Source organism: Aquarana catesbeiana, linkage group LG02 (genome assembly GCF_042186555.1).
Source record: "Aquarana catesbeiana isolate 2022-GZ linkage group LG02, ASM4218655v1, whole genome shotgun sequence".
Lineage (NCBI taxonomy): Eukaryota > Metazoa > Chordata > Amphibia > Anura > Ranidae > Aquarana > Aquarana catesbeiana.
In genome coordinates this window covers 226,237,313-226,259,823 of record NC_133325.1, presented here as the reverse complement: position 1 = coordinate 226,259,823, position 22,511 = coordinate 226,237,313, and the positions used below count along the sequence as shown (strand labels likewise).

The 22,511-nt window shown below is 45.8% G+C and overlaps 1 protein-coding gene across 1 annotated transcript; it reads right to left on the bottom strand.

The window, feature by feature from the left end:
* Positions 1–12,981: 12,981 nt before the first annotated feature.
* LOC141126680 (uncharacterized) lies at positions 12,982–22,055 on the bottom strand. The gene is made up of 2 exons (XM_073612646.1): positions 20,601–22,055; positions 12,982–13,038 (listed from the first exon to the last, which is right to left on the bottom strand). Exons 1-2 carry the CDS (start codon positions 22,038–22,040, stop codon positions 12,982–12,984), a joined length of 1,497 nt encoding a protein of 498 aa, XP_073468747.1. The 5' UTR covers positions 22,041–22,055.
* Positions 22,056–22,511: the final 456 nt, after the last annotated feature.

Sequence of the window (22,511 nt, the reverse complement as noted above, 5' to 3'; positions counted from 1 at the left end):
TTTGTCTGGCAAAGCAGCTGCCAACGCGGCCTCTTCCCTCGGCTCAATGGCATCAGTGACTCCTTCCCTAGCCCCACCATGTCCTTCTGAGGAGTCCCTCAAACTGTTTGACCACAGTGTTGGGTACATGCTCCAGGAGGATGCCCAGTGTTTAGAAGGCTCTGATGATGATACTGAGCTAGATGAAGGTAGTAACGTGAGCACGGACAAAGGGGGTGCCCAAGAAGGACAGTAATCTGGCAGTCATGCTCCCCCTGCTGCAGCATACTGCCAGGTTTTCTCCAGTGATGAGGAGGGAGGGGATGATGAGGTCACTGACTCAACGTGGGTGCCTGATAGGAGAGAGGAGGAGGAGGAACATCACCAACGAGGCAGGATGCCCTCCAGGGGCCAGCCTAAGGGCAGCACACTGACTGCATCACACCGCAAAGCTCTGCATATGCAGGGCGCTGCTGTCTCTGCACGTTATTCCAAAAGTTCTTTGGTGTGGGCCTTTTTTGAGAAGAATGCATCAGATCGCACCGCTGCTATTTGCAACATATGTCTGAAGCGTATCTCGCGTGGCCAAATCATCTCCCGCTTGGGCACCACATGCTTGACCAGACAGATGTTGACCTGACATGCAGTTTGTTGGCAAGCGTATCTAAAAGACCCACACCAAAGAACAAAGAGGACCTCTCCTTGCTCCTCATCAGCTGAGATCTCCAACCCCACTATACTTTCAGTCCTCTCTGAGACCTGCACTGAGAGGAATGAAGGTGTAGAATTAGGTGTGTCACAGCCAAGTACTTGTGGGCAATCTACTTTCGGTACACCGATAGAGATTGTACCAGGCAAATTTCCCTGCCCCAGCTGCTGCACCGCTGAAAGAAGTTCGCTCCCAGCCATCCACATGCCCAGCGGTTGAATAGCTTGGCAAAATTGCTAGCACTTCAACTGCTGCCTTTTCAGTTGGTAGACTCTGCCCTCTTCCATGAGTTTGTGGAATGTGTGGTTCCTCAGTGGCAGGTACCCAAACACCACTTTTTATCACGGAAGGAGATTCCGGCTCTCTACCGGCATGTGGAAGGCAATGTCTTGGCCTCGCTGGACATTGCGGTGAGCGGTAAGGTGCATATTACCACTGACTCATGGTCCAGCAGCCATGGACAGGGACGTTACCTAAGTTTCACTGCACATTGGGTGACTCTGCTGGCAGCTGGAAAGGATGCAGGACAAGGTGCAGTAGTGTTAGAGGTTGTTCCACCACCACGCCTCCAAAATGCCACTACTAATGATTGTGACACACCTCTCTCCTCCACCCCCTCCTCTTCTTCTTCCTCCATGGCCTCTTCCTGTGCTTTGTCCTCGGAACCAGCGGTGCTCCGTAGCCGTTCAAGGGGCTACACAAGTATGCAGGCCAAAAGATGCCATGCGGTGCTTGAGCTGGTGTGCTTGGGGGACAGGAGCCACACTGGGGGAGAGGTTCTGTCAGCTCTGCAGGGGCAGGTTCAGAGGTGGTTGACGCCACGCCAACTTAAGGCAGGAATGGTGGTTTGCGACAATGGCACCAACCTCCTCTCTGCCCTCCGACAGTGACAAATGACCCATGTGCCCTGTTTGGCTCACGTCCTTAACTTGGTGGTGCAGCGGTTCTTGGGCAGGTACTCAGGCTTACAGGATGTCCTGAGGCAGGCCAGGAAAGTCTGTGTGCATTTCCGCCGGTCATATAATGCCAGTGCTCGGCTGGCAGACCTCCAAAAGGAGTTTAACCTGCCCAAGAACCGCCTAATCTGTGACATGCCCACCAGGTGGAACTCAACGTTGGCCATGCTGCAGCGGATGCACACGCAGCAGAGGGCCATCAATGAGTACCTGTGACAGGGTCAGGGGTGCTTGTTTTTTTTTTCCCCACGCCAGTGGGCCAAGATCAGGGATGGATGCACTGTCCTGTCACCATTTGAGGAGGCCCCGAGGATGGTGAGCAGTGACAGTGCCCCCTTGTCCACCTGTTGGAGCACACGCTGCATGGAATAATGGACAGGGCACTTGAGGCAGAACAGAGGCAGGAAGAGGAGGACTTCCTTAGCTCTCAAGGCCCCCTTTATCCAGACAGTGTTCCTGTGTTCCTACGTGTCCGCCGATCACACAGGAAGAGGAGGAGGAGGAGGATTGTATCAGTATGGAGGTGGAGCCTGGCACTCAGCATCAGCAGCAGTCTTTAAGGGATCAGTCCCAAGAAACACATGGACTTGTACGTGGCTGGGAGGAGGTGGCTGCGAACCATGTCGTCCTTAGTGACCCAGAGGACTCCAGACCGAATGCCTCAGCAAACCTACGCTGCATGGCCTCCCTGATCCTGCAAAGCCTGCGTAAGGATCCTCGTATTCGTGGTATCAAGGAGAAGGACCAATACTGGTTGGCAACTCTCCTTGATCCACGTTACAAGGGTAAGTTTGCGGACCATATCTTGCCATTGCAGAGGGAGCAGAGGATGAAACATCTTCAGGAGGCCTTGCAGAAATGTCTGTGCAATGCGTTCCCAGAGACTGGGAGGTTACAAACTCCTGTTTCTGGACAACATGTTGCTGAGGCTTCAGTCAGTCAAAGAAGGAGCGGTGGAGAAGGTGGCCATCTGACTGATGCGTTCAGACAATTTTTTAGTCCTCAGCCCCAAGGTATGATCAGTTCCAGCAACCATCGCCAGCGTCTGTTTTACATGGTGCAGGAATACCTAGGGGCTAGATCTGACTTGGACACCTTTCCCACCGAAAACCCTCTGGGTTACTGGGTCTTGAGGATGGATCACTGGCCAGAGCTTGCACAGTATGCAAATGATCTACTGGTCTGTCCTGCATCCAGCGTTCTTTCGGAACGCACATTCAGTGCTGCTGGAGGCTTTTTAACCGATCACAGGGTGCGTCTGTCCACCGACTCGGTCGATCGACTGACCTTCATAAAAATGAATCAGTCTTGGATCACCACCAGCTACCAAGCACCTGATGCTGATGTAACCGAATAATTTTTTTTGAAATCTCAGATCCCTTCAAAGACTGCCTATGCTGATGCTGAGTGACTATCCTGAGTAATTATCCTCTTCCTCCTTAATGATCACACTGATAGCTTGTAAGAACATTTTTGGTTCTGGGCACTGCCACCAGTGCCTAAGGCCCAATTTTTCAGCCCCTGTCTAACAGGTGCGTGTAATTACAATTTTTGATGCAATACTTTGCAGCAGGGCTTGTTCCTGTGTTCCAACTAGAGTATTTGTGAGGGGTTGCAGTGTTGTGGCACCAGCACCAGTGCCTAAGGCCCAAATTTTCAGCCCCTGTCTAACAAGGGCGTGTAATTACAATTTTTGATGCAATACTTTGCAGCAGGGCTTGTTCCTGCATTCCAACTAGAGTATCTGTGAGGGGTTGCAGTGTTGTGGCACCAGTGCCTAAGGCCCAATTTTTCAGCCCCTGTTCAACAGGGGCATGTAATTACAATTCTTGATCTAATATTTCACAGCAGGGCCCGTTTCTGTGCCCACCAAGAGCGAGTGAGGACTTACGGTGTTGTGGCACCAGCACCACCACCACCAAAGGCCCAATTTTCCTGCCCCTGTTGGGTATGTAATTACAATTCTTGATCTAATATTTCACAGTAGGGCCCTGTGAGGGCTTACAGTGTTGTGGTCACAACAACACCTAAGGCCCAAATTTCTGCTAAGTATATAGGGCAGGCCCCTACTTTCAAACGACTCCTACTTGCAAACAGAAGGAGACAACAGAAAGTGAGATGAAATCTACCCCTAGGAAGGGAAATTCTCTCCTGTAAGAGTTAATATGGGTAAAACATTTCTGCTTTCCACTGATGCTTTATCACCAATCCTTGTTTCACAAAAAAACCCACATTTTCAAATAAACATTTGTCATTGGGACAAAAAGTGAGGTGAAATCTTCTGAAGAGGAGCACAGGCAGCAAAACAAATGTCACAGGGGTGATAACCCTTCCCTAGGTTTCCAAAAAGCTTAAAAACAGATTTTTTGGCTGGAGCTACACTTTAAAAATGTACCAGTTCATAATTACAAACAGATTCTACTTAACAACAAACCTACAGTCCCTGTCTTGTTTGCACCACATGTATACTGCTGTTCAGAGTATATAGGGCCTGGGGGCCCCACGCCTTTCCTTTTTTTAATTTGGGTGCGGGGTTCCCCTTAATATCCATACAGGACCCAAAGGGCCTGGTAATGGACTGGAGGGTAACCATGCCGTTTGTCTCACTGATTTTCATCCATATTTCAGGACCCGACATTACATTAAAGCCGCAAGCAGTTTTAAATGACTTTTTTTTCCTTTAAAAATGTCATTTTGGGGGGGGCGTGGCCGGACGAGATACAGGGAGGACGTGTGGACGCTGTGCTCCGTCCTGGCAAACTCTATCCATTGCCATCCCTGCCTTATTTTCCCCTGAGGGAAGATTTTTTTGCTCTGGGAACAACCTACATCCCCTCCGCTGCAGATCCGGCCGGATCTTAATTGAAATCCAGCTCCTTCGGGCCGTCTGCCTGTCCTGCACTAGCAGCTACCGCCGCCATATTGGGACCTGCGGCCTGTCCGGAGCCTGCCGCTCTGCTACGTTACGATCCGGGGGACGGGTAGCGGCCTTGTTGGGGACTTCCCATCCGGGACATCCGAGACACCGCCGAGGGGACCCGGATACATGCGGTGTGAGGGAGAGCCGAGCGGGACCTTCCCTCCTTCACCCCGGAGCTCCTCACGGCCTGCCGCCATCCCCAGGCCTGCCATCCTGGACTCTGTGAGTAAAAGGGCTCTCGCCCGATTCTTTTGCCGCTACTACCCCTCAGCATCTGACCCCCAGAGTCCCTGTTCTTAGGCCCTAAAGTTCCGGTTCGGGCCTGTGGAGAGAGGTACCCTCCCGACCGGCCTCAGCCGCCAGGAAAGACCGCGGCTTCGGCCTAGTCCTGGAGGCCGGCGGCCATCTTGGTACTCCAAGTACCCCTGTAACCTAATCCTTTCAGTCTAATCTACTATCAATCATCTACATACGCAAAATTTGTAATTTATCTGCAATTCTTCACAACTTTCCCCTCAGCTCTCCCTGATATATAATGTGATCACCTCCAGTCTGGCATGCAGGGAAGCAGACATGTAAGAGGAGAACTCTGATCCCCGTCTCTTTAATAGATGCTCCTACAAAGCTAGCGGTTCCTTATTAATCACAAGAGCAATAAAATAACAAGATATCTGATCCTTTCTAATACTGCATGGGGAAGATTGGCTTCCAGAAGGCAATATATAGAGGCTTTATCCCACCGCCAAAGTCGCAGACCCCTAATACCATGGAGCGCTTCCTATATAAACAACGATCCCCGATCTCCGATGAACAACTGGGATCTTCGGACACTGCTGACTCACATACTCTGGCGGAAGGTATGACCCAAGACGATAACAGATCCCAACTTTCTCAGCACTCTCTCCCACCCGATCACCCCGTAGATGTGGTGACAGTAGCTGTTCTAGATGCCAAGCTGAACTCATTACTACATGATCTAACCCGCAGCATCGCTAAAGAGGTGGGCAAAATAGCGCATGAGTTACGGGGTGAAATTGACCAGCTAGGTGAACGCACCAACACATTGGAGAACAAATTTGATGAACTGACCCAATATGTACACGTTCTCGAAGAAGACAACTCCAACCTGAAACATACAGTCTCCCTACTCCAGCTCCAACAGGAAGACCTGGAAAATCGTGAAAGACGCCAGAATCTGAGGATCAGGGGAGTCCCTGAAGCGGTGAGCGACAAGGAACTACGCCCCTACCTTTTAGGCTTATTCGTCACTTTAGCCCCACACATCCCGGACATAGACTGGCGTATGGACAGGGCGCACAGATCTCTGGCCCCGAAACCTCCTCCTAATGCCAACCCCAGAGATATTATTGTCCGCTTCCACTTCTACGAGAGCAAGGAAGCCCTCACACTTGCAACGCGTAACAAGTCACGAATTGACTATAAACAACACAAGATCCAGATATTCAACGACCTCTCCCCAATCACTTTAGCCAAAAGGCGCAGTTTCCGTCCTGTCACTACTCATCTACAGAATCATCAGGTTCCTTACCGTTGGGGATTCCCCTTCCGCTTATCCGTTTCCAAAGATGGTGTTCAACACTCCCTGAGAGATCTTTACGAAAGTGAAGCTTTTATCCGTAGTCTAGGCCTTCCGCCTCTGCCTGAAGAAGATTCTTTACCCCAAGCTCCGAACCCCAAACCACTCACCACACCAGCCAAAATTTGGACCCCAGTTCAACGAAGATCCCAGAAGAACTTCTCCACTCCACAACGAGCCAATAATCACAGATATCCGACCTGATGTGACTTATTTTTTTTTTATGTTTTGTTTCTCTTTTTTCTCAATTTTTGCTCTTTTTCCCGTAGCCGGATAATACTTACCATGGATACCCCAGTGACCTCACTGTGATCGGGTCACTTTGTTGAGAGGTCACACCTCTTACTGATGTCTTCGTTAGATGCCTTTTTGGGGATCGTTTTCCCCGCTTAACCTCCTTTTTTTTTTTTTTTTTTTTTTTTTTTTTTGTTCATAATAATATGCTAAACACCTGTGCTCCTCTTGTCTGTTTGTTTTTCATTTTACAAAAACAGAGACGAGGATCTACCCACCTCCTCCCCTCCTCTATTAATCCCTGCAGGCTAACATGCCCCCCCTCATGACCCAAGGCTTTTGCCTGGGCAGCCTGAAATTTTTTCTCAGGCTTTTCAAAAATTATTTTTTCTTTTTTCATTTTTTATTGTTTCTTCTCTCCCCATTCAATATATTTCCTGTTTTTTTACCTCCTTTGGAGTTTTCATATGCAGGTCTTTTTTCCTTTTTTTCTCTTTTTGACCTTTATATGTTTTTTCAGTATAATACTTATATTGATATACCAACTGCAAGATATGTTTGTTTTCAAATGTTCTTTTTTAAGGATGCTCATTTATATGCTCTTAGTTTTTACACTATATTAGCACTTTTTTTGTATGACCAAATATGGCCCTCAAGGTTTATTCTTGTAATGTAAAAGGATTAAATTCCATAGGCAAACGGTGGCAGGCTTTAAAAGAATTTAAATCATCCAAAGCAGAAGTGATTATGGTTCAAGAAACCCACTTTAAATCCGGGGGCTCCTTTAAATTTGCTTCTAGACACTTTCCCGTAGCATATACTGCTTCTGACCCTTCTGGAAAAGCAGGAGTGGCAATCCTTATTAAACGCTCAAGCCCAATTAAGATTCTCTCTTCCTACCTAGACCCTCATGGTAGGTTCATATTCCTAAAATGTAGTCACCTATCTACCTCCTTTTCCTTGGTTAACATTTATGCACCAAATGTAGGACAAATTGGTTTCCTTGAAAAAGTTTTTGAGAAGCTACAGCCCTTCTCCCAGCCTTTTATGATCATGGGAGGCGACTTCAATGTGTGCATGTCCCCGACCAGGGACAGGAAAACTTTATTCCAGACCACCCCGCAAATTGCCTCCAAGAAATTATCAACATCCTTTCGCAAACTAGTTAGATCTCATAACCTTTTTGACTCCTGGAGGATAAAACACCCAACCCAAAAGCATTATACATTTTATTCTCACCCTCACAAGTCTTATTCTAGACTAGATTATTTCCTTATTACAGGTCCTCTACTTCCTTATGTAGTCTCCTCTGAAATAAATCCTATTACCTGGTCGGATCATGCACCTATTGAACTCAATGTCCTATTGACGAAGTCTTTTACTAAATCCTGCCACTGGCGCCTCAATGAATCTTTGCTTAAAAACCCTCTATCTCTAAGCCAATTACAACAGAAGCTAACTGAGTTTTTCCGGATTAATGATGGCTCTGTTTCGGAGATTTCCACCCTGTGGGAGGCCCATAAAGCCTTTTTTAGAGGTGAATGCATAGCTATGGGCTCTCGTCTAAAGAAAGACTCTGTACAACTCAAAAAGGATCTTATTACCCAACTGCAGATAGCTGAAAGAAATCTTTTGGCCTCCCCCACGGTGGAAAAATTGAGGGATGTCATCTCAATCCGGGATCAGATTAAGTCTTTTGATATGAACCAAATTTCCAAATCTATGCTATGGGCTAAGCAAAAATGTTATGATTATGCAAACAAACCACATAGGATGTTGGTAAACAAATTAAAACCAAGGCCTTTTCTATCGATACCTGATCATTTGATACAATCCGATGGCACCCCCACATACTGCCCGAAAGCTATGTCAAAGGTCTTTGGTGACTTTTATAGTCGGCTTTATAATTGTTTAGGTCCTGAATCTCATCCCCAATTCTCACAATCTGAGTTTGATAAATTTATGGATTCCCTTCCGCTACCCAAAATCTCTGTAGATCATTTGTCCTCTCTTAACTCTCCGATTACTGAGGAGGAAATAGGAGAGGTGATTAAAAATCTTCCAACTCACAAATCTCCGGGCCCTGACGGTCTCCCTTACGTTTATTATAAAAGTTTTGCACACACTTTAATCCCCTATCTACAATCCCTATTCTCCTCTCTCTTCAGGGGATCTATCCCACATTCACAATTCTTACATGCACACATAACGGTAATTCCTAAGCCAGGTAAAGATCCTGCACTACCCGACAATTACCGCCCAATTGCTCTATTGAATTCAGATTACAAAATTTTTACTAAGATCTTAGCCAATAGATTATCCCCACTATTAACGTTCCTGATCCATAGAGACCAGGTAGGATTCGTTCCCTCGAGACACGCTGGAGATAATACAAGAAGAACCATAGATTTGATAGACCTAATAACTAGAACCAAACGTCCCACCATAGTCTTAAGCTTAGATGCTCAAAAAGCTTTCGATAGATTAAGTTGGCCCTTCATGTTTGCAGTTTTAACCCGATTTGGATTCTCAGGCCCCTTTATACAAGCTCTACATACCCTATACTCCCTCCCTACGTCGCAAGTCCAGTTGTCCTCCTATATCTCACAACGATTTACTCTTAGTAATGGCACGAGACAAGGCTGCCCTTTATCGCCCCTATTATTTATACTAAGTCTAGAACCTTTAGCAACAGCTATTAGATCCCACCCTGATATCAGGGGAATTCCATTACGACATCAGGACTATAAACTTTCTCTTTATGCAGACGACATTCTCCTAACCATCACACATCCCGAGATTTCATTACCTTCCTTACACGACACTCTCTCCACGTTCGGGTCCCTATCAGGTTTCCGTATTAATCAGACTAAAACAGAAGCTCTCCCCATCAATATACCCTCAGATATACTCAGCTCCCTACAAAACAGATTTAAATATAGATGGTGCCAGACTTCACTAAAATATTTAGGAATCCATCTTACCCCCTCATATCACTCTCTTTACCAAGCTAATTTCCCTCCCCTATTCACAGAAATTGCTAAACTTCTACAACATTGGTCTTCCATCCCAATTTCCCTTCTTGGTAGGATTAACGTTCTTAAAATGTTGGTGCTGCCCAAATTATTGTATCTTTTTGAAACGCTCCCGGTTCCAGTCCCTTTGTCGCAGTTGAAAAATCTTCAGAGAAAGTGCCTTAACTTTGTCTGGAACAATGCATCCCATAGAATTGCCCAATCGGTAGTCCTCTCCCCTAGAGCTAAAGGTGGGTTGGCCGCCCCCGACTTTATTAAATATTATTATGCCTCTCATCTTAGAGTACTGACTGTATGGACCTCACGAAAAGCCACAAATAGATGGGCCGAAATTGAAATGGGGATTACTGCCCCTGTACATCCGTGCTATATGCTATGGCCATCCTCAAAGAAATTCATAACCCAATTAAGGTCTCTGTGTCTTTCCCCAATGCTCTTTACGCTATCAATCTGGAAAAGATGTATGGACAAATTCCATCTTTCCTTATTTTGCTCCCCTCTCCAGAATATCCTTTTCAACCCAGACATCCCAGACGGACTATCTTATTTGCGAACAATTCCATGGACACATGCAGGTATATTTCAGCTGCGACATTTGGTTCACCCAGTAACACACAAGCTTTTACCTTTCTCAGCCCTCAAAGAAAAACATGCTCTACCCAAATCTACAGAATACTTCTACTTACAAATTAAACATTTTTTCCAATCCAACTTCCCCTCATTATCCTTAGAAAAACCCACTGATTTTGAATTATTGTGTACAAATGGCCCATATGAACCAAAACTAATCTCATCCATATATAAAATACTCCAGACAATACCCCCTTTAACTGACTCCATACATAGATACATGACAAAATGGTCCAAAATCCTAAATAGATCAATTTCATTAATAGATTGGGGTAAAATTTGGGAGTCGGCTTTTAAGGTTTCCAGATGTGTGGCACAAAAGGAGACCGCTATTAAGATAATATTTTTTTGGTACAAAACTCCTGAATTGCTACATGCCCAAAATTCATCTCTCTCCGATCTGTGCTGGAGGTGTGGACGGTCCGTAGGTACGTACCTTCACATTTTTTGGGATTGCCGGATCTTGAGTGCATATTGGACTGAGATACAAAATTTATTGCAATCACTCTTTGCCACATCTATCCCATTAAACCCCATACATTTCCTTTTAGGCCTGCCTTTCCCGGGTATTCCTAAATCACTACAGAGATTGGGATCTTTTGTTCTTCTGGCAGCAAAAAGAGCCATCCCTAGACTTTGGCTCTCTACCAACGCTCCCACTGTACACCACGCTCTTTCCATTATCACAGATATACGTAGAATGGAACATTTAACCGCAAAAATTGAAGGTAATATTCCCAAATTTGAAAAAATCTGGAAACCTTGGGATGATTCCAAATTTTCTTCTGAACCTCCCATTCCTGCTCCTTTTTGACTCCAATTTGCACGTTTTTTCTTGAGCATCCTTCTGTTTGAATATATAGTTGAGATGGAAGCATGGATACTGTGTGGAACTTCTATTTTGTATGTATGACCCAATTCGGGAAGAAGCTGACATCTATCTATACAGATATCCTCATCATGCTTATTTACACTGTTTGTACTTATCTTATGACTGCTTCCATGTAAAACTGTCATATACCATTTTTATACCTTTTTGTTATGCTGATTTACATTTGTTGAAAAATAAAAAATTATAAAAAAAAAAAATGTCATTTTGTGCAAGGACTGTTCTAAGCACAGGAAACACGCGCCACTTTACAGGCATACTATAGACACACACACCCCTGATATTTAAAGGAATATTTCACTTTTTTTTACTTTAATCATCATTAAAATCACTGCTCCCGAAAAAACGTCCGTTTTTAAAAGTTTTTTTGCATTGATACATGTCCCCTGGGGCAGGACCCGGGTCCCCAAACCCTTTTTAGGACAATACCATGCAAATTAGCCTTTAAAATTAGCACTTTTGATTTTGAACGTTCGAGTCCCATAGACGTCAATGGGGTTCTAACGTTCGTGCAAATTTTCAGTCCGTTCGCAGGTTCTGGTGCGAACCGAACCGGGGGGTGTTCGGCTCATCCCTACTCTTTATTCCCTTCCTTTCCCACACACTTGTTAATGGTGAAAAGTTATACGTTACCACCAGTGTACTGCAATAATTTGTAAATACACAAACTTTGGTTCTATTAAGGTTTAATTATTCATCCTATCTTTTATGTAAAAGTATATGCAACAGTCATATCACCGTTGTTAAATCAAAAATAGAGTGTATTGTACTGAGATAAATGAAGAAAAAGTATAATGCGATTATATTCTGTAAGTGCCTCACTGTAAATTCATGTATAAGCTCAAAACTCTATTTTATGTACATCATTCTATTTTCTCAATAAAAAATATTTCAATTAAAAAATACTGGAGGAACATTTGCATTTATCAGCCAGGAAGCTGAGAATGAGACGTACTTGGACATTCCAACATGACAATGATCCAAAACACAAGGCCAAGTCGACCTGTCATTGGCTACAGCAGAATAAAGTGAAGGTCTCCTGACCTCAATATCATTGAGCCACTCTGGGGAGATCTCAAACGTGCAGTTCATGCAAGACAGCCCAAGAATTTACAGGAACTGGAGGATTTTTGCCAAGAGGAATGGGCAGCTTTACCACCTGAAAAGATAAAGAGCCTCATCCACAAATACCACAAAAGACTTCAAGCTGTCATTGATGTTAAAGGGGGCAGTATTCGGTATTAAGAACTGGGGTATGTAAACTTTTGATCAAGGACATTTGGGTAGTTTCTGTTGTGATTATGATTTAAAAATAGTAAACACAGTTGATTGATAATAAATAGCTACAGCCAAACACTAACCATTAGTGAAAGAAAAGTTTTTGTGTTATATTCTTATTCTCAAAAATGGCCAAGAAATCATAAATTCTGCCAAGGTATGTAAACTTATGATGACAACTGTAGTCAGTTTGAAACATCATTATTTCTGTTTTGTGTTCTTTAATGGCAATATTTCCCCCAATCTAAATCTTAGATAGCAGTCCTCAAGTTTGGAAATTTTGCTCTTTTAAAATTAACTTTCCAGGATGTGTTTGTTTACAGCCTACATTATATTGATTTATGTTATGGTCATTGCTATATAGATGTTCTTCTATGTGAACATTAGTAATAATATCCACATTGTTTGAGATTACCAGGTTCAACAGAGCATCATTTATAGCCGGGGCTTCTGTCTATAGGACCAAAATATTGTTTTGTAATAGATTTATAAATATATGCCTTTTACTGTCTTTTAAAGCAGTGTCATTACTCCAGTCAATTTCAGGATGGTTATAGTCTCCCATTACTGCTGTCCCAGCCCTTATAGCCTTTTCTATATATTCAAGGAGTTAATTACATACCTCCTCATTGGCACGGGGGGGGGGGGGTGTATGTAACTCACTCCAATAATCCCATTTGCAGCTCCACCTATAATAACATCACACTCCATCACACTCTCCCTCAACAATGTCCTCTCACTTTTAGATCACTTCTCACAAAGAGAAAAACTCTTTCATCTTTTCATTTTCATTTTCATTTTCATTTTCATTCTTCAAACAAGAGCAAAAACAGGATTATTATAAGCCCAATCATGTAAAGAATTGTGCCAAGATTAAGCAGTACCAATTAAACCATAGTTCTCATCATGCACCAAAGCTTCCAAATCACCTATTTTGTTTAGCAGACCTCTGTCATTGGCGAACAAACACTATAGTCCATTGTTTGAAAGCCTTCCTTTAAGGTTGTCAATTCCCTTGCCTGTTGCAATTTACTCCTCTAGATCTCTAATGTGAGTTTCCAGAGGGGTAACCTGCTCACATCTGTCACATTGATATTCATCCTGTATCTCCATTATTATCAATTATTAGTGTATTATCAACCTGCTGCACTATGCAGAGAAATCTTGAAGGCCTTCTCTGCTCCTCACATTGGATGCAGAAAAGGCCTTCGACAGGGTCCATTGGGGCTACCTCTCTCAGGTGCTGCGGAAACTTGGTATACAGGGCAAGATATGCTTGTCTATCTCTGCACTCTACACAACCTCCTCGGCTTATATTTATTCTGAAGGCCTGTTTTACTATTACAAACGGGACACGGCAGGCATGTCACCTATCTCCAATTGTATTTGCCTCAATTATGGGACCTTTGGAGGAAAAGCTAAGATCCTATGTTGATGTTAAAGTAATGAACATTAAGGGAGTTCCACGTGTCTTCACACTTTTTGCAGATTATATTATCCTTTCTTTGGCGAACCCGGCTTAGTTGCTTCCTGCAGTACATAAAGTTCTGGAGGAGTTTAATATGGTCTCCTACTATAAAGTGAACAAACTTAATTCTAGCATTTTAGGGATATCTGTAGACAGGACAACTAGAGCCACTCTAACTGCATGCTTCTCATATCCATGGGCTACTGAATCTGTATCATACTTAGGTATCACACTGACCCCTGTGACTTCCAGCTTCTACAAGGCTAACTACATTCCTTTATTAAATAACACACAAAAATATCTAACTAGGTTGAGCAAATACTACCTTTCAAGGGTCGGCAAAGTGACCACCTTTAAAATGTCAATCCTCACAAAAATGTTATATGTCTTTCGAGTATTTCCTATACAAGTACCTCTTTCCTTTTCTAAAAATTACTATGTACCTTTTTCTGGACCAGTGGTAAAGCTAGATGTGCGCACGATACACTCAGAAAACATAGGAGGGTTGGAGGAATGGGGGTTCCAGACCTAAAAGACTATTATATGGCATCCTTACTAGACCAGATGAGGTTCTGGCTCCAAGACAGTAACACCAGACCCTGGTGTAAATTGGAACAGGAATCAATCAGCTTGGGGAGTCTACGATCTCTTCTCTTAGCAAACACTAACCCACAGAGTCTACAAATTGGCTCAGATCATCCCACTATTTCAGCGACACTAACAGCATGGAAATATTACTTAAACTGTGGCATCTCCATTGAACAACCGGTTACCATCCCACTACCCATGGCGGACCTTAAATTCCTTCTCCCCGATCTTTCCCTTAAGCACTGGGAAGCCAATTGAATCACCAATGTGTCTAATGTGGTTGGACCGAACAGTCCCATACCATTTAACAGCCTAGCCCTAAAATACAACCTACCAGAGGGAGAATTTCTATCATATGCCTGGATAACATCATACGTACAGCGACATCCCATACCTGATCTGGTTTTACCACAGAAGGTGTGGCAATTTTGGTTTCTTCTCTGCCTCCAAACGAAAAGGTATCTCCTGCCTTTACAATATGCTGCATGCTAAACTTACATTTGTTAAGTCAAATCCACTGCTAAAATGGTCCTTAGAGTTGGATTCTCCTATCACTGACCAACAATGGCAGAAAGCCATCTTAATCATCTAACTACTTCCAAATGTACAACTTATTGGGAGATGGTATAACAAATTCTACTCAGATGGTACTACATGCCTTACATCCTAGCTAAACATCACTCCTCTAATTCTAACCTATGGTGGAGAAGGTGTGGGCAGGCAGGGCCACTGATAGAAATCATGGGGCCCCTACAGCCTACCTGACGGGGCCCCCTTCAGCACCACCCCTGGTCCTTCCTTCAGCCCCACCCCTGGTCCCGCCCCTATACAGAGAGTCTAGGGTATACAAAGAGGCTAGGGTATACATAAAGGCTAAATTGTGGGCGTGGCTAATTTAAAAATATGCGCCACATGGAGCTGGAAAATGGACGTGGTTTAAATTATGCTTAATAATTGGGCATAGCTTAAAGGGGTGTGGTTAGAGTCTAAGATGACTGTGTGTAGGATGCAGATGATACTGTACTGCATTCAAAACTGCACTGTCCAATTTCTCAGTCAAACCATTCTACATGGAAAAGAAGATGCCATTTATGTCAGCTAAGCCCTAGTGGGGTTTGCTGACATCTCCTTTTTCATGTAGCACTTCTGTGAGAAATTGGGCAGTGCAGTTTAAAACCCAATTTCTCACAGTCAGGACAGCTGTGCTGCATGAAAAAGCAGACATTAGACTTTACATTGCAGTTAATGTGACTGGGCTAACCTGCAGTCCCCCGAGAATCCAGATCCAATGCCACCATAATGCAGCTCAAGTGTGCACAACAGAAGAACCTGGGAGAGATCATCCTTGAAGCCGGCCACACCCCCTCCCGCCCACTCAAACTACAGTATCTCACAGTCAGCGCTCCGTCTCTCTGCCTCTGAGATGTTTAGCCCGTAAGTGCTCATTGAGAGCAGGCGAACAGCTGCTGAGGGAGGAGCGGAGGAGGGGAGAGTTGCAGCAATACTTTTTTTTTCTTCTGCAATCTGTTCAGATTGCTTGGCCCCCCTGGTGGCTGGGCCCAGTACAACAGGGCCAGTTGTACTGGCTTATCAGCAGCCCTGTGGGCAGGTGTGAAAGCTAATGCATATGCTGTGGTTTTGTCTGAATATACGTAGCTACTGGACCTCCGTCTATCGATTGATAGCAAAGTTGACAGGTATTATCTCTAAGCTCACCCTACAACAGGCTATATTAAGAATTGACATGGATAAGCTCCCACTAGACTTAAGATATATAATCATGCATGTACTTTTTGCCACACGCTTGGTCCTTATGCGTAGATGGAAGTCAAATGCCATCCCAAATCTTGAAGAAGTGACAAAACTTATTTAACCACTTGACATCCGCGCTATGGCCGAATGACGGCCACGTTGCGGACCTGAATTCCCGGGAGGCCGTCATATGATGGACTCCCCTGTGCACACGTCCTGCGCGCACCCTATAGGGTGCACGCGCTGTGATCACCGAGTCACTAAGACTCGGGTGATCACCGATCCAAGTAAGGGGCTGGTCCAGGCCCCTTACCATGTGATCAGCTGTCAGCCAATGACAGCTGATCACACGATGTAAACAAAAGATCAGTAATCATTTTTTTTTCTACTCATGCTGACAGCGTGAGTAGAAAAAAAAGCCGATCACCAGCTCAGATGTGAGGGACATCGGTCCCGAAGTGGAAGATGCACATCTGCCTCATCAGTGTGCCACCTAACAGTGCCCACAGTGCCACCTAACAGTGCCCACAAGTGCCACCTATCAATGCCCACAAGTGTCACCTAACAATGCCCACCAGTAGTGCCAATCAGTGCCACCTAGCAGTGCTGCCTATCAGTGTAACTGATAAGTGCCCATTATTGCCACCGATCAGTGCCCATCACTGCCACCCATCAGTGCCCATCACTGCCGCCTATCAGTGCCCATCACTGCCGCCTCATCAGCGTACATCAATGAAGGAGAAAAATTACCTGTTTTAAATTTTTTATAACAAAATATTAAATTTTTTTTTTTTTTTTTAATTCAGATTTTTACATTTTTTTAGCAAAAAGTAAAAACTGCAGAGGTGATCAAATACCACCAAAAGAAAGCTCTATTTATGGTGAAAAAATTATAAAAATTTTGTTTGGGTACAGTGTTGTATGACCGCGCAATTGTCATTCAAAGTGCGTCAGCGCTGAAAGCTGAAAATTGGTCTGGATAGGAGGGGGTTTAAGTGCCTAATAAGCAAGTGGTTAAACAAAAAATATATCTGAAACGTATACTCTAAAAACAATTATGGCATATAAACTTGGCTGCTTAACAAAATTCTACAAACATTGGTCTCCCCGGAAAGCACTCAATGGGTCCAAACAGAGGTGACCTTATATCCGGAGTGGGTTATTCCACACTGCTGTTTTGACCCATCGGAGGCACATATGTCTTTAGTCTGATTACAATTCTGCACTCCACCTTTCCCCTTCCTTTTCTTTTTCCTTTTCTTTACATGTGTTAGCATTTGTTTATTGGTAACCTCTGTTCTCAGTTATTGTATATGTGACGAACGCGGGTGTCAGATCCCCGCCCTCCTCGCTAACTTGCAACGAAGGACCGGCCAACCTCACACCACGCTGTCACCTACGTAACAATGCCACTCACAGCTGCACCCAGCACAAAGTTTTTCCAGCTTGCGGGACCACAATCTAGGTGCGAGCAACCTGAGAGTGATTGTCACTGGGCTAATTACACAATTAACCCTTTAACTGCCACCACCCCCGTTTAAAAGACCGAGCCGGGGGAGACTCGTAATTTTAGCAATACCAATTATAATTTTAGAATAAGCGTCTGCCACACACACTGCCACCACAGACAGGTCTGCTCAGAGTCTTACTCTACAACAGTAGCGCCCTTCAAGAGGCAGGTTCATTTTATAGCTTGCATTAAGAGCTTTAGAGACAAGGTTAACACTTTTCAACATAAGGGTTTATTATGAAAAGGTCAAGGTTGGCGCAAATAAAATATTTACAGAAAAAAGATGTTTCAAAGATAAAGACAATATACAGCCACAAAGCACTAAGGTAGAATTGGGAAGAAAGAATATTTCCAATTAATGTCCGAGGGTTGGTCAGAGTTCAATCGATGAGCTAGGTAATCGGATCTCAACTTGGCAGATGTTTCTTCTTGGATGGTAAAAGGAGAACTGCCCATTGTCTTGGCATCTCCTCTTTTCTGTCAAATCAAAGGGGGTGTTGACAGTGACCAGTAACCAATCGTCTGGTCATCTTGTTTAGGGGTTGGTTGCTGGGAGGTGTCTACACTCATGACCACGTCCCAGGTAGATTTTGTAATACATATTCATATATCTGCATCTATAGTGTTTACAGACTCCAAATATCCATATTATTATTCAACTTGAGATTTCCTTCAAAACAAGTCTAAACATGCCATCTCTATAATGTATAGCCTGCTTTGGAGGAATAAGTGGTCCCAGGGGTTTCCCATATGACCTGACATAGGGGTGTCTGGACTTGAAACGTTCCATATTATCTGAGGAAACTAAATATGTCCAGATTATGGCTGTGCTATTACTAAGTCAGAAGTTAGGACACATGCTGAAATTTCATACTTATAAGTTGGAGGTGTATTCAGACAATTTACAACCGGGGCCTGTTAGGTCTCTGAATGGGGAGGGTGACAGTTTTACGACAGGCCTGAACACTGCCCTTACAACAAATGTTTTCTACTGACCTAACCTGGTTCTGTTTTCTCTGTTGAGATAACCTTTTCTGTTGAACTTAAAAAGATTTGAATTCCTAAGACAAGGAAGGAGGGAGGAGGGAGTTCAGATTTCTCTGTCATGTTACATGGTTAGCCAAACTGTCATGGCTACTTCCACACAAGATGGCAGCTAGCTACAGCTTTTCATGTCCCGTACGTGATATCGTTACACCTCCCCCCTTAGGTGGTTGCATGGGAGGGAACTACAATTTCCCTTCTGACGCAACCGACTCCTGCGGGCTCGGCTTGTCGTGACAGCCCATCAGCATTGCCATGGGCGCTGCCTTTCTTATGCTGGATGGTGAAATCGTATTGCTGAAGAATTAGGCTCCACCGAAGTAGTTTGCCATTCTCCCCAGCAACAAGATTTAGCCAGCTCAAGGGATTGTGATCCATGATCACAGTGAAGTGCCGTCCATAAAGGTACGTTTGTAACTTCTGGAGAGCCCACACAATCGCAAGACACTCCTTTTCGATCGTGGCATATGCTACTTCCCTGGAAAGCAGCTTCCTGCTCAGGTAGAGGATGGGATGCTCCTCTCCGGCCTAGTCCACCTGGCTCAGGACTGCACCCAATCCATAGGCAGAGGCATCCGTCTGCACAAGGAAACGGCGGGTGAAGTCTGGAGCCTGCAGCACAGGGGCCCTGGCCAGTGCCTCCTTCAAGGCCTGAAATGCCTGCTCACATTCTGGTGTCCAAGACACCACCTTGGGCAGTTTCTTTTTGGTTAGGTCAGTCAGAGGTTTGGCCAGGCTACTATAGTTGCATACACATTTCCTATAGTAGCCAGCGGTCCCCAAGAAAGACATAACCTGCTTTTTGGTTTGGGGGGTAGGCCAGGCCAGGATGGCCTCAACCTTCCCTGTCTCGGGTTTCAGCGTACCTCCTCCTACCTGGTGTCCCAAGTACTGCACATCAGTCATGCCAATCTGACACTTACTGGCTTTTACAGTCAGATTGGCAGCTGTTAGTTGGTCCAGGACCTGTGACAGGTGCACCAGGTGTTCTTCCCAGGTAGGCTACGGCAAAGGTTTCCAGCCCCTCCAGTAAGTCATTCAAGACTCTCTGGAAGGTAGCTGGGGCATTCTTCATCCCAAACGGCATGACGGTAAACTCGAACAATCCGAATGGGGTGATGAAGGCCAACTTTTCCCGAGCCTCAGGGGTCAGAGGAATTTGCCAGTACCCCCTGCTCAGATCCATGATTGTTATATAACGGGCAGCCGCCAGCCTATCTAACAACTCATCAATCCGGGGCATGGGGTGGGCATCTGCAGTAGTGATGGCATTCAGCTTCCGGTAGTCCACACAGAACCTGGTCGTCTGGTCCTTTTTGGGGACCAAGACTACCAGTGGCGCCCAGACTGTCCGAGCTCCCTGAACGACCCCTAACTGCATAATTTCCTCAGTCTCCTTTGCCCCGCCTGTCTGCGCCTCCTGCAAGGCAAGGTGGGCTGCAAGGGTGATGGGAGGATACACCCGGTCGCCCACCTTGTGGAAGCCATGGGGTGCCCTCCCAGGGTTTTCCATGACCCAAACACGGCATGCTGTAAGCACTGCCAGCATCATGGGTGCCTGGAGTGGAAGGAAAGGTGAGTGGGACTGAAGGCCTAAGCCCACTCCCTGAGTGTCAGCTATCACTTCTACCAGGGCACCTAACTCTTTCCGTTCAGGTATACGGTCTCTGCCAATGACAGGCGCTGTGCTGGGACATTGTGTGAACATCAAGTTAGGCCACAAACCATTGTGTTTCACTCCAACCCTGGCCTTCCTGATTCCACCTGGACCTTCACAGACCATATCAGGTGACACCTTCCCCTTAGGCTGACTGGACACAGTGAGCAACTGTTTAACCCTTTCAGTCTCCAGGCCTCCTGCCTGTAGACCAGTACAGCCTCTCTGCCCACTGTCCCTATCATGCTTTTGTTTATTTTTCTCAGCAGGGGAGCTAACAGCTGGCCTGCTGAACACTGCAAAGCCTTTGTCTCTCAGCAGTGCTGGCTGAGGCGTGGGACTACAAGTACCAACCAGCCGTCCTGTGACACACAAGGACAATTGCTGGGGTGTAGTCAAGGCAGAATACTCTGGGTCAGAGTCAGGAATGGGGCCACCTGGGCCACTCCTGGGCTCTGCCGCCAGAGACTCTATCTTCTCCACCCTCCCAGCATTGTGGGTGACCTCCAACAACGACATAACATCATTACATTCAGTAATTACATTCTTAACATCAGCTACACAAGCATTTGATATTGGCACATGCAAGGGGGCCTCCTCTCCTTCTGTAGGTGAAGAAGACCCCTGAACCTCCACTCCACCCTCCCCCTCCCTCTGTCCATCCACAGGTTGCCCAGATATTACCCCAACATCTGTAAACAGTACCTTGGTAGGTCCAGAGAGTTCCGTGGGAGCATCCTGGGTGCTTTTAGCAGGGGCATAGTAAGAAACAAGGGTACCTAAATCAGCACCCAACAACACCGCAGTGGGGATCTCCTCCGAGACTCCCACTTCTCTCATCCCACTTCCGGCACCCCAATCAATGAAAACATAGGCACGGGGTACTCGTGAGCGGGTCCCCCCGACTCCGGTGAGGGTAAAAAACTTTCCAGGGATGATGTCCCTTCTTTCTATCACCTCTGGTCTGACCAAAGTGACTTCAGCTCCTGTGTCCCGGAACCCAGTAACGATCCGGTGGCCCACGGTGACTGGCTGCAAGTTGGCGGTGGTTACCCGAGTTTTTCTGCGGACGAACAGCATGGAAGAAGGGTTGCTGGCCAGATGGCCAGGTGATGTCATCTTCTTCTGCTCAGGGCACTGCGTCCTGAGATGTCCGGCTTCCCCACAGTTGTAGCATTTGCGTTTGTCAGTTAGGAAGGCCTTGGCTCCAGAAGCTGCAGGTTCCGGCTGCTGAGGAACTTGGTTGGTAGGCAGAGGAGGGGTTGCCGTGTGCGATTTCCCTCCTTTCCAGCCATTCGGAGGAGCCTTGCGATGGTCAGATACCCGAGAGTGGATATAGGTATCTGCCAGTTCTGCTGCTGCTTTGGCAGAGGTTGGCTTTCGCTCCAGCACAAACTGTCTGACGTCTGTAGGACAGATGTGCAAAAGTTGATCTTCAATCATAAGATCTTCCAGGGATTCAAAAGAATCGGCTTTCAAGCCTTTAGTCCACTGCCGGAATGTGGTACGTAAGCGACCTACCACATCCATGTATGAGTCCCCAGGCCCCTTTTGCAAGGACCTAAAACGCTTCCGGTACACTTCCGGGGTTAGCTGAAACTTTTGGATGATTGCAGCCTTTAGGGCCTCATAATCGTCGCACTGCTCTTCTGACAGTTCGACATAAGCATCCAGGGCCTTGCCTCGTAGCCCTGGCGTCAGGTACCAGGCCCATTGTGCTGGGGGCAGATGGTACTGACGGCAAGTTTTTTCAAACGACAGTAGATACACGTCAATGTCACTGTCCTTTTCCATAACTGGAAACTTGGCTGCCGGGCTCACTGGCAGAGAGGCATCCCTGTGCTCTAAGGATCTGAGGTTCTAAACCTGTCGCTGCTGCTGGAGCCTAGCCATCTCCAGTTCGTGCCGACGATCAGCCTCCCCCTCAGCCTGGCGTTCCTCTCGCTCAGCCCTGCGTTCCGCAGCCTCTCTCTCGGCCGCAGCCTGGCGCTCAAGAAACTGCAGGTACACCACAGGATCCGTCTTCCTGAGGTTTTGTAGAGTTTCTTGCATTTGAAGAGAGTCTATGATGGTTTCAGGCAATCTGATGCTGGCCTGCTCTTGTGGTGGCTTGGAGGTAACAATCCGTGGTATTCCAGTGTCAGTCTCTGCTTGCCCATTTGGTGAGGCCGCCTCTGAAACACTGGGCTCTGGAGTAGCGGAAACCCTTTCTGGTCCAGTTTCCCCCAGGTTCTGGTCTGCACGGATATCAAACTCCTGTAAGGC